The following is a 12,842-nucleotide window of genomic DNA, read 5'->3' as shown; positions in this document are numbered from 1 at the left end:
GAAGAGTTGTGCACACGCCCTAATTAAACCTATAAAGGGACTTTCCCATTGACCAGCATTCTAAGCCCTGAAGATGTCAGCGGATGCCGACGAAAGCTAGGCACTTTTATTGATTTCTATGTATTTTAAAGTTTTTAATATTCTTAAGAACTTTTATCTTTAAATTATTATTATTAAATTATTTATTCCCTGGTGCTCATGTCTATTGACTGACTTTGAACATATATATATATATGTTTTGTGTTATTAAACTTTTGTAGTTTATTATACTCCTGGTGCTCACAGCTTATTTATTGGAAGATATATATATATATATATATCTTCCAATAAATAAGCTGTGAGCACCAGGAGTATAATAAACTACAAAAGTTTAATAACACAAAACATACACACCAAGCTTTCGTTGGAATCCTTCCGACATCGTCAGGGTTAAATGCCAGTCCATGGGAGAGTCCCTTTTATAAGCCACCCGTCGTCTGCGCCCGGCTCCTGGACCTTGTCACCGGTCCCAGCTGATTGGGCTGCACCTTAATTGCAGCTTTCACCCCGGTGACTAATCTTTTCTTTCCTCCCCTGCCTACGTGTATGGTGCTGCTAGCTACCTCTACCTGTGGCCTTGGGTCCAGCGTGCTCTCTCCCCCCCTTTTTTGATCTTGCAAACTCTCCGTATCCTCCAATCCCTCCCCCTTCCCATCCTCCTTCCTTCGCTGCGCTGACGGCTCTGCTGCCCCCTGTTCCCTGTCCCCCTCCTCTTGTCCATCCTCCTCACTTACAGCTCGGTTGATACCCTTCATTCTATGGGGCCCCTTTGCCACCCTCTTAACCTCTTCCTTAACTTCCATCCCCCTCTCTTCCACCTCCACCCGGCTCTCATCCCTCACGTTTCTGTTCCGCACCTCCTCCATTCCTTTCCTCCCCCCGTCTCTGTTGCCTGTAATCCCCATGCTGGCCCCGCCATCCCCCCCATCCTCCACCGCGACGTGCTCTCTATCCTCTTCCTCTCCTCTCCGCCCCTCCTTTGCACGCCAGTTGTCCCTTACTCCATGGGGCCGTTTCTCCTCTCTCTTGTGCCCCCGCCTAACTTCCCTCCTCCCCTCTTCCACATTCACACCCCCTTCCCTCCTATGGATACTACCTCGTATCTCTTCCACTTCTTTCCTCCCCCCGTCTCCGGTGCTCACAACCTCCGTGCCAGCCCAGGCGCTCACGTCACTCCCATCACTCTTCCCACCAGCCTTTCTTGTATTCCTGAGTCGATGGGATTGCCCACCGACTCCTTCATTTCCCTTTCACTTTCATCCACCCGATCCTCCCCGTGGCCACCAGTCCGATTGAGCACCCCCATCGCTGCAAACCAATCCTTCCCACCATTGTCAGTCAATCCAGATCCCACTTTCCTCCTCCCCCCACTTTTGATGTTTTCCGTCTCCGTATCGTCCTCAAGCCTCCAACTGCCACTCCGTTGCTCCCGTTGTTGCGGGCGGTCCGTCCCCGGGTGGCGAGCCGGTCCGATCCCTCTCTCATTCCTCAGATACCTCCGGGTGCTGTTGCTCCTAGCCGGCCCCTCTCCTCGCCCCCAGCCTCCTCTTGCCTCCGTACCTCCTCTTTCGCCTGGGTGCCCCATGGGCCGTCAGCAAGGCAGCTCCGAGCCCCTCTTGGGGATATTCTTTCCCTCCGACTCCCCAGGGGGTGTGGCAAGCTCTCCAAAGCGCCAGTCATTGATCTTTTCTCTGTCTGCGTCCTCCTCGTTTCCTGGGTGGGTGGGGTCTCTAGATCGTTGGCCATTCTTCGTTTGGGTGCGCGTGTGTGACTCAGTCTTTCCCAGTCATTCCGTGAGGCCTGGGGGGGGGTTCCTGGATCACCTGCCACCCCTCCTCCATCCCGCTGTGGCTCTCTTTCCTCCCGGGAATGTATAGGTGTGCCCAGGGCATGGGGTTTTTTTACCCGTTGGTTGTCTTCCCCCCCCCCCCCGGTTATCCATAGTGCATTTCTGCCCCGGGGGGTCTGCCCTCTCTGTAACCACCTCTGCGGGGGTATGCCGCCCGGCCTTCTGCCATCCGCGTCGGGACAGGGGGTCACCGGCGCTCCACGCCTTCAAGGTTAGATGCGCCGGGCACAAGTCAATGTGCCGGTTGATGGAATCACTATTCGAGAGCCAGGCCTCCTTGAGTAGCCGGCCCCCTTTTGTGTTATCGCTGGCCAGGACACGCACATTGTCAAAATCAAAGCGATGCCCAGACTCTGCCATATGCATCCACACCTGGGAGCGCTGCTCACCCCTTTTTACGGCCAGCCTGTGTTCATGGACCCTGGTCTTCACTCTCTTAGAGGTCTCCCCCACATAGTTGCCGGGACAGTCTTTACAATTGATCTTATACACAACTGCCGACTTCTCTGTGCTGGGGAGTGGGTCCTTGGGCCGCATCACTTTGGAGCGCAACGTTTGGTTGGGTCTATGGGCCACTTTCACCTTATGAGGTGCCAGCAGCCTGGCTGTTGCCTCCGAGACGTTGCTGATATACGGGAGAGTGACCCGGGTCATTTGTGGTGACAACTCCTCTACCCCTGGCTGATCTCGGGGTATGGGGGGCACACTGTGGCGTTTGATAAATCCTGTGGGGTACCCATTGCACCTGCACACACGGAGTAGGTGGTGTCTTTCTTCTCTTTTGGCTTTTGCCGTGCTGCAGTGGGAATCAACTCGTCCAAACAGCGTTCTTATACAGCTGGCTTTGTGGGCTACCGGATGGTTGCTAGCAAAATGTAATATCCTATCCATGTGCGTTGGCTTACGGTATACCTCCGTGCTCAGGGTTCCGTCTGGACGGCGGCGTACCAGCACGTCCAAGAATGCCAGTGCCCCCTGATTCTCCTCCTCCTCCGTGAATTGAATGTCCGGGTATACCGAATTGAGTGTTTTGAGGAGGGTACGACCAGGCGACTCGGCACTTGCCAGGTTTTATGGACTCCCTAAGATTCATAACGCAGGGGTTCCCCTCCGCCCCATCGTCACCTTCAGAGACACCCCCACCTCGGGCCTGGCCAAATGGCTGAGTAACAGGCTAAGCCACGTGGTCAATGATAGCCCCACCACGGTGAAATCGGCGGAGGAGTTCTTGCATAGGATCAAATCCCTAAGGATAGAGGAAGACGAGCTGATGGTGTCATTCGATGTCGTCTCGCTCTTCACTTCTATCCCGCAAGACCTGGCGGTCGCGGTGCTTAGGGGCCGGCTGAACCAAAAAGGGCCGGGGCAGGACCAGGACTCCCTTCGTACTGACGACCTGATGAGGCTGCTTGAGGTGTGTCTGAAAACTTATTTCACCTTCCAAGGGAACACGTTTGAGCAGATCAAAGGCACGCCCATGGGTTCGCCCATTTCAAGCATTATAGCGAAGGCCGTGCTGCAACAGTTAGAGCACGTAGCGATGGCCCAATACCAGCCCAAATTCTGGGCCCACTACGTGGATGACACATTCGCAGTCATCAAAAGAGATCAGAAAGCTGACTTTGTGAGAATACTCAATTCGGTATACCCGGACATTCAATTCACGGAGGAGGAGGAGAATCAGGGGGCGCTGGCATTCTTGGACGTGCTGGTACGCCACCGTCCAGACAGAACCCTGAGCACGGAGGTATACCGTAAGCCAACGCACATGGATAGGATATTACATTTTGCTAGCAACCATCCGGTAGCCCACAAAGCCAGCTGTATAAGAACGCTGTTTGGACGAGTTGATTCCCACTGCAGCACGGCAAAAGCCAAAAGAGAAGAAAGACACCACCTACTCCGTGTGTGCAGTGTTCTCTGGGAACACGGGTGAGAGAGAAGCCAGACAGCGCTACGGGGAAGGAGGAGGAGGGAAGCAAGGTGGGATTGCAAGTGGTCAGGGAAAGGAAAAAGGTTAATGAACAGCAAAATGAGGTCCTAAATGAAGGGGTGCCGCCCCCTCCCGATGAACAAATAGGACAGGGAAAGAGAGGAGGTGGGAAAGAGAGAACCAGGAACGCAACAACTCGCAAAAGAACAATTAAGAATGCAAAGCAGGAGGACTATCTGGGCCTGGTCACGAGATCGAGGAGTCGGGTGCAAAAGGCACCACTCCCATAAAAACAGCCACCCACTGATGGTTAGCCACCCTGATGAAGCCGGCAGGAGGCCGGCGAAAGCTAGGTGTTTTAATTGTAAATAAACTTGTTATAGTTTTTATCTCCTGGTGGTCTCACAGTTTATGATTCTCCAGATATGAATTCACCCAGGAGTCAACCTCCAGTTTTTAAAATTTTTAGAATTTTAAATATATATATATATACAGATATATATATTTATATAGATAGATAGATAGATAGATAGATATAGATATAGATATAGATATATTTATATAGATAGATAGATAGATAGATATAGATATAGATATAGATATAGATATAGATATAGATATAGATATAGATATAGATATAGAAATATAGATAGAAATATAGAGATATAGATATAGGTAGATAGGTAGGTAGGTAGGTAGGTAGGTAGATAGATAGATAGATAGATAGATAGATAGATAGATAGATAGATAGATAGATAGATAGATATAGAGACAGACAGACACAGATAGATAGATAGATAGATAGATAGATAGATAGATAGATAGATAGATAGATAGATAGATAGATAGATAGATACATACATACGGTAGATTGATAGATACGGTAGATAGATACGGTAGATAAAATAAATAAGAAATGGACAAGTATGCTAAATGTCTTTGGTCTTCCAGCTGGTGAAGACGGCAGATTTGGATCCATCCAAGGACTACATCTTCGGCTTTCATCCTCACGGCATCTTGCCAGCTGGCGGCTTTATTAATTTCTGCACCGAAGCCGCCAGCTTTTCCAAACACTTCCCAGGCCTGAAGCCTCACCTGATGACGATGAGTATGTGTTTCCGAGTCCCCTTTTTCCGGGATTACGTGATGAGTTTAGCTAAGCCGACTTGGAAGGGATTTCTGATTCATTGGGAAACTTTTGGAGGAGCAAAATCAATCAATCAATCAGAATAGAGCTGGAAGGGACCTTGGAGGTCATCTAGTCCAGCCTCCTGCTCAAGCAGGAGACCCTATATCATCTCAGACAAATGGCTGTCCAGTCCATTCTTAAAAACCTCCAGTGATGGAGTACCCACAATTCCTGGAGGCAAGTTGTTCCACTGGTTGATTGTTCTCACTGTCAATGAGATCTGGTTCCGGATTGTGGCATCAGCGGATGTGCCAGGAGAGCGCTATCTCCGCTATCTGGTTTCCCTTTGTCGGAAGACCCTGGAAAGGGTCAAAAGTCACCCTGGAGGGGCGACCACCGCTGAGGAGGACCTTCGCTAGATTGCGGAGGGGCGGTAGCCCTTCCGTTTGATCTAAGACAGCTCCTTTGGATCGACGAAGAAAAGATCGGCCATTAACATGGCCGATCACTAAGCCGTACCAGACAAAAGACAAAAGAACTACCAACCACAACAAAAGCAACGTGGAGTAATTGGGTGAGACCTTATCTTACCTTTCTTGCACCCCAACTACCTTCCTGTAAAAGCCTTTGGAAATTTTTCCCCCTTTCTAACTTGGCGGCTTCTGCCTACTCTGGGAACATAAAGCTATGGAAAAAAAAAGAACAACTAATCTAAACGATTAAATAATTGGACTTGTAATTTTTGTATATTTGGGGCCCCAAAAGGTTCCTATTCGTACAGGGACTTATTACTTTACTTATCTGCTAAGCTGGAAAAAAAGATTATTTTTTCAAACCGGATAAAAGCCTAACTTGAGTTTGAGAAAGACTTTACATGTCACTGAGGACATCTTGTGGCAACATTTGGTACAGCAAGTGAATTTCTTTTTGACTGGGAGACTTGTGAGACTAAGATTTGGCCTTGACAGTATCAAAAAAGATAAAAACTTGAAACAGCTGGGTGGTGAAAACAACTCTCTATAGTGGAGGTGGACACCATTGATTTTTATCAAAAAATAGCCTCCACTAAAGGATTATCTGTAAACACCATAGAAATGGAGGAATACTATCCACAACTTAACTATAAACTGATACTTGAAAAAATCCTTGAGGTTACTGAGCTAATGAATTCCAGACTGAAAAATAAAGATGCCACTTCAAAGCTACAAAATGCAACCCAGACTGCAATTGATGAACCTACAATCCAAAAGGCAACAAAAGGGTGATTCGCTTAACAAATGTGGCAAAAAGGTCATCAAATCACTTAACAACTGCCTGGCTTAGCAATGGAAATTTGGGGGCTCAGTTGTGGTCGTAAGATGAGGACTCTCTGTATTGGTGATCTGGATGGACAAGAAGGAGGAAATTGAGTGTCTTCCCTCCAGAAGTTGTGGGCGCTCCAACACTGGAGGTTTTCAAGAAGAGACTGGACAGCCATTTGTCTGAAATAGTAGGGTCTCCCGCTTGAGCAGGGAGCTGGATGAGAAGATCTCCAAGTTCCCTTCCAGCTCTGTTATTCTCTGTTAAGGCTATTTAGTGTGTGTGTGTGTGTGTGTGTGTGTGTGTGTGTGTGTGTGTGTGTGTTGTACGGGGCTTTAATGTTCTTCTTTTTCCTGCTTTGCTTCACCCAGGTTTTATTCCCTCGGACAAGGAATCTGTTTCCTATGTCTTGAGGAAGAAGGAAGGTGGGAATATTGTAGTCATAGTTGTGGGAGGGGCCAAGGAAGCCCTAGAAGCCCGTCCCGGAGCTTACACCCTTGTGTTAGAGAACCGCAAGGGTTTCGTTCGACTGGCCATAGAGAACAGGTAAGTAGGAACAGCTTTTTGGGGGGGAGTCCTGATCGTCTTGTACAATGTACATCACACGCAGTGGTGGGATTCAGCCGGTTCGCATCACTTCGGCAGAACCGGTAGCTAATTTTTTGTTGCCTAGGCCCAGAATGGACTTCCAGAAGTGGTATCCACATAGAGAACCGGTTGTTCACCTATTTGAATCCCACCACTGATCACATGAATTATTACCGTGTTTTCCTTCAACGTGCAAAGCTTGAGAAAGAGTGCTCGAATCCGTTATTTGCAGCCACCCAGCCTTCCTCGGTTATCTCAACCTGTTTGATTCCATCTCTCCTTCTGGTTCCTCTCGGTTCCTAGCACGCCGCTCGTCCCCGTGTTCTCTTTCGGAGAGAATGAACTGTACGATCAGGTCGAAAACCCCAAAGGATCCTGGCTGAGGTGGACACAAGAGCGTTTGCAGAAGATCATGGGACTCTCCCTGCCTCTCTTCTACACCAGGGGGATCTTCCAGTACACCTTTGGGTTTATTCCATACCGGAAGCCAATCTTCATCGTGGGTAAGTTCGTATTTCTTCCGTGGCACCCAGATATGAGAGGCAGGTAAAACAAGGAAGGATCTGCTGGACACATTCTTCCTTCTTGGAGGATTGTTCAAGGTCTCCTCTTATTAGGTTTCCCAGGTAGGCGAGAGAGGAAACACAACTGGAAATGCTAAGGTGATATTAAAGGTTAAATTGGAATATTGAGGAGAAATTAAAAACTGAGTAAAAATTAATAACAGGATATGGATTGTTTACGACAGGGGTGTCAAACTCAATTTCACTGAGGGCCGTATCAGCATTGCAGTTGCCCTGGGGGGGCCGGGTGGGTGTTGCCAGAGTGGGTGCAGCCTACTGGGTGGGCATGGATGGAGTGGGTGTGGCCTACTGGGTGGGCGTGGCCAGTTCTACATCATTCACGTCAAGGGTGCCCATGGGGGCCTGGGCAGGAGTGGGACAGATCTGAGGGTCTCTGGGAGAAGGGGGTGGGACCGCGGCAAGCGCCAAGGCATGGTCCACTGGGGCAAGTGCCAAGATGGCCATCATAAAATTGTACATTGGCTCCCGGCCGGCCTGGGCCAGGGCCAAGGCAGCGAGGGCCGTTCCCTCACTGTTTCCAGGATGGCTTCACGGGCCACATGAAACCACTTCACGGGCCGCATCCGGCCAGCGGACCTTGTGTTTGACATGTCTGGTTTACGACGATTGAATGTAATTAAGAAATGCATAAGCTAAATTTTTGGATAAATGTAATAATGATGTTTTTATTGAGTTGATATAATGAGAAATGTACTAACTTGAATACGAGACAGTAAATGTTAAGGGAAAAAGAGAAGAAATATCTGATGTTGTAACCTGATATTTGCACTAAGATTTTGTTTTTGAACTATTGATTAACCCAGTCACCATGTGGCTTTTTAAATATTCAAATGTAAAATTGGAAAGTTAATAAAAAAATAGAAAAAAGAAGAAAAAAAGAAAGCCCTCGACTTATGACAATTGGGCCTGACATTTCTGTGGCTGGGACATTTGTTCAGTGAGCGTTGCCCCATTTTACAACATTTCTTACCACACTCTTTAAGTGGATCCCTGCAATTGTTAAGTTAAATCACACGGTTGTTAAGTGGATCTGGCCTCCCCCTTGACTTTGCGTGTCAGAAGGTCTCAAAAGGGGATCACGTGTGATCCCGGGACGTTGCAACCGTCGTAAGTACATGCCAGTTGCCAAGCCTCTGAAGTTGGACCAGGTGACCGTGGGGAGGCTGCAACGGTCGTAAGTGTGAAAATTGGTCATAAGTCACTTTTTTCAGTGCCGTTGTTAACTTTGAATGGTCACTAAACGAAGTGCTGTAAGTCAAGGACTACCTGTAGTGCATTTTAAACAAGGTCTGTAAATTGCCTATAGTCGCCTTTGGTGAAATGGATGGCACGCAAGTTTAAATAAAATAAAATAATAAAATGAAGTAATAAAATAAAATAAAATAAAATAAGTCAAGTCAAATAAAATAAAATATACAGTAGAATAGAATAGAATAGAATAATAAAATAAAATAAAGTGAAATAAAGAATAGAATGGAATGGAATGGAATAATAATAATAATAATAATAATAATAATAATAATAATAATAATAATAATAATAATAATAATAATAATAATAATAATAATAATGTTGGAAGAGACCTTGGAGGTCATCGAGTCCAACTCCCTGCTCAGGCAGGAAACCCTACATCAGTGGTGGCGAACCTATGAGGTGGCATTCGGAGCCCTCTCTGTGGGCACATGTGCTGTTGCCCCAGCCTTGCCTCCTCCCGTGACCCCCTCCTCACCAGCAGCCCCCCTGGAGGAGAGTCACCCCCGAGTGTGGCCCACACAGAGCAGCGCAGCCAAGGACATGGCAGCCAGGCAGTGTAGACAAGACTCTGTCCTCACACCCCATCACGCACAGTTGATGCTATGGGGCACGGGCAGAGGGCATGGCTGCAATGGTGTTGCTGGGCTGCCTGGGCGACGTGCGGCGGGCCCTGGAGGTGGTGAGTGGCCCTGCAGGCAGGTGGGGTGGGGGGCGGGGCAGGGAGTGGAGCAGGGACGGGGCCAGTTTTTGGGCACTCGGTCTCTAAAAGGTTCGCCATCACTGCCCGACACCATTTTGGACAAATGGCTGTCCAGTCTCTTCTTAAAAACGTCCAGTGTTGGAGCATCCACCGCTTCTGGAGGCAGATTGTTCCACTGGTTAATTGTTCTCACTGTCAGGAAGTTTCTCCTCAGTTCCAGGTTGCTTCTCTCTTTGGTTAGTTTCCATCCTTTGCTTTTTGTCCTGCCTTCAGGCGCTTTGGAGAATAGCTTGACTGCCTCTTCTTTATGGCAGCCCCTGAGATATTGGATCACTGCTATCATGTCCCCCCTCGTCCTTCTCTTCATTAAAGTAGACACACCCAATTCCAGCAACCGTTCCTATTCTATAATAATAGAATAGAATAGAATAATAGAATAGAATAATAAGAATAGAATAAAATAGAAAAATTAAATAATTAAATTAAATTATTAAATAATTAAATTAAATTAAATTAAATTAAATTAAATTAAATTAAATTAAATTAAATTAAATTAAATTAAATTAAATTAAATAATTAAATTAAATTAATTAAACTATTATTTCTCCTGTTGGATCCCTCCAGTGGGAAAACCCATTCAGCTGGTGAAGAAGCACAATCCAAGCCAGGATGAAGTTGATGAGCTCCATAAGAGATACCTGGAGGAGCTCTGCAAGCTGTTTGAGGAGCATAAATTGAAGTACAACGTGCCAGAAGACACGCATCTCTCTTTCGTATGAGACACGAAAAACCATAAACTTTGGCACCGGCGACAAAGATCTGAAAACATCGAAGCCGCCAGGAACAAGCAACTCTTCCATGGAAACCAAAGATATATTCCTTTTGGGGCCAATGGACAAACTGTTGGAAAAAATAAAACCTGACGCAGATTTGTTTTTATTTAGGATAACAATTGTGAGACTTTTGTGGGCCTAACAGTGAAAAGATTTGACATGACCCACAATGGAAGAAAGGATGGTGGAAGCAATGGAACTGGCAGAGATGGCAAAAATTGGCAGCTTTGGTTTTATCAGAGTGAGCAATGTGGCCCCTTTACGACCTGTGGACTTCAACTCCCAGAATTCCTGAGCCAGCCAGGAAATTCTGCCTCAGGAATTCTGGGAGTTGAAGTCCACAGGTCGTAAAGGGGCTATAGTTGACCCACCCCTGAATTAGGAAAAAGATTCATTTTAATGCTGATTGGAATCCCGTTTTGGACTTTCTGCATGAAACAGGAAAAAAAATGAAATTACGAAATATGCATTCGATGATTAGATAGAATAGAAAACAAAATTGAAAGCTATGTTGTAAATTTAGATTAAGAGGTTCATGGAAGCTGATACTTATGTGTTGTGGAAAAAAAGTTGGATTTTTTTATTTTGGTAGATTTGTGTTTAGTTCTGCATTTTTGGCTTTGTAACCTCTTTCGTTCTTTGCTCCCCCCCTTTTCTATCTTAATTATTGGTTCCTGTTAATTTTTATCTCGCTCGTTTAAAACAGGGGTCTTCAAACATGGCCCTTTTATGACTTGTGGACTTTAACTCCCAGAATTCCTCAGTGCCTTAGCAACAGAATTTATGGGCTCTATTGCAGTCGTAAGTTGAGGATTACCTAAAAGAGGGATTTTGGGGTCCTAGTGGACCATCGCTTAAATAGGAGCCAGCCGTGTGCTGCAGCCGCCGAAAAAGCCAACACAATCCTAGGCTGCATTAACAGAGGGACAGAATCAAGATCACGTGAAGGGTTAATACCACTTTACAAGGCCTTGGTAAGGCTACACTTGGAATACGGCATCCAGTTAGGGTTGCCAGGTCTGCTTCCAAAAAATAGCGGACAAGCGGGGGGGGGGGGTGTTAAGTAGTAAAAAAAGTAAAAAAAAAATTTACAATTAAATTATATATTTTCTTACAAACATTTTAACACGTATTAAAATAATCACTTCAAAACTTTACTTAAAATTCAAAACATCAAATATATTATAATAATATGTAAAATATTAAATTACATTTTACTTTGCTGTCGTGTGTATTTTTTATTTGACTGCGCAGCTTTGATCAATTCTTTGTGTTTANTCCACTTTTCAAGGGATGAATCGCCCTGCAGATGAACATAAACTTCTTCTAAGGCAGAAATTTCATCGAAGAGAGTGTTGGGTGGAAGTTCTTCTCGCCATGGTGATAATAACCAGATGTTCGTCATTTCTTCTAAAGTTGGAGGATTATTGCAATCAATTAGATTGAAACAACTTAGCGTCTCATATACTGAATCGGTGAAATTATACCACTTTTCTAGGTACACAATGGCTCTTTGATACACGTTGATGGCTTCTTTCTTGAACTTTTGCACGGCATTCTCAGGCAAATGTTTTTTACGTAAGGCAAATAAAACTTTCATTCCAAAAAACTGCTCATCGTATTTTTTTTGCAAAGAATCACGCAGCTTACACATGATAATGTGAAGATCACCTGCAAGAATTTTCTTGCTTTCCAGCTTCAGTAGGGTGTCTTGCATTATTGACATGAAGAAGTGCGTGAAATATAAATACAATTCTGAAATTGTTGGTTCATCGTCCTTTGCGAGTTCATTTTCCTGATCCGAAATAAGGTTCCAGATAACCTTATGGCACTCATCAGAGCCAAGAGAAATAAAATACGATTTTAGAGGTATCCAGTTTAAAAGAAGTCTTTCGATCGCTTTAAACAAACTTAACCAACGTGTTGGAACATGGCGCAAAACTTCATGGAATTCTGACTCGCAAAACTCAAAAAATGATTTCAACTCTTCTTGTTTCTTCGCAGAATTCGAAAATTCGGCAAAAACCTTCAGCACTACATTTTCGATATCAAAAGATAACTGCTTTAATGCATTTTTTGCGCTGTTGTGTAAAATGTGATTATTGCAATGAGCAGCTACAATATTGTCATTTTCCAGCAATAATTTTTGGTAAACAGATTTGTTCACTCCATAATTGACCGATGCATTATCTGCTGAGTAAGCTGAAACATTATTTATTTCCAATTCGTTATCACCAAGAACTCGACACAGCTGATTTTTTATTGATGTAGAATCTTCGAAAGAATCCTCATAAAAGTCTAAAATTTTCACACACAGTCCTTCTTCACAAGTAAAATATTGTGCAACAACGGGATACATTTTGCGATTTCCCTTGTTTGATGCGTCAGTGGAGAGAGAAAATGGAATTCCAGTTTTAAGATCATTGAGAACCAATTCAATAGAAAAAGGATACAAAACCTCATTGACAATAGCTGATGATTTGGTTCTTCCGCAAGACATCTTTTTTACAATTTCTGAATCATCAAAAATTTGCTTCATTAACTTAATACCGCAATCTTGAGCCAGGAAAGAAATATGGTGTTTGATCCCATGGTAAGTTTCAGCCATTTCAGCTACAGTCACTTTCTCACTGA

General features: G+C 45.1%; 1 protein-coding gene across 1 annotated transcript in view; it reads left to right on the top strand.

The window, feature by feature from the left end:
* The window catches only part of LOC107298266 (2-acylglycerol O-acyltransferase 2-A-like), a 25,705-nt gene extending 15,551 nt beyond the window's left edge, over positions 1-10,154 (top strand). The window contains exons 3-6 of the mRNA XM_029286481.1: positions 4,773-4,974; positions 6,618-6,795; positions 7,141-7,340; positions 10,000-10,154. Of these exons, the coding sequence (XP_029142314.1) occupies positions 4,773-4,974; positions 6,618-6,795; positions 7,141-7,340; positions 10,000-10,154 (735 nt within the window). The remainder of the gene's footprint in view (positions 1-4,772; positions 4,975-6,617; positions 6,796-7,140; positions 7,341-9,999) is intronic.
* Positions 10,155-12,842: the final 2,688 nt, after the last annotated feature.

This window comes from Protobothrops mucrosquamatus, unplaced genomic scaffold, assembly GCF_001527695.2.
Source record: "Protobothrops mucrosquamatus isolate PMUCROS unplaced genomic scaffold, P.Mucros_1.0 scaffold3824, whole genome shotgun sequence".
NCBI classification, from domain to species: domain Eukaryota; kingdom Metazoa; phylum Chordata; class Lepidosauria; order Squamata; family Viperidae; genus Protobothrops; species Protobothrops mucrosquamatus.
This window is presented reverse-complemented; position numbering and strand designations above follow the sequence as displayed.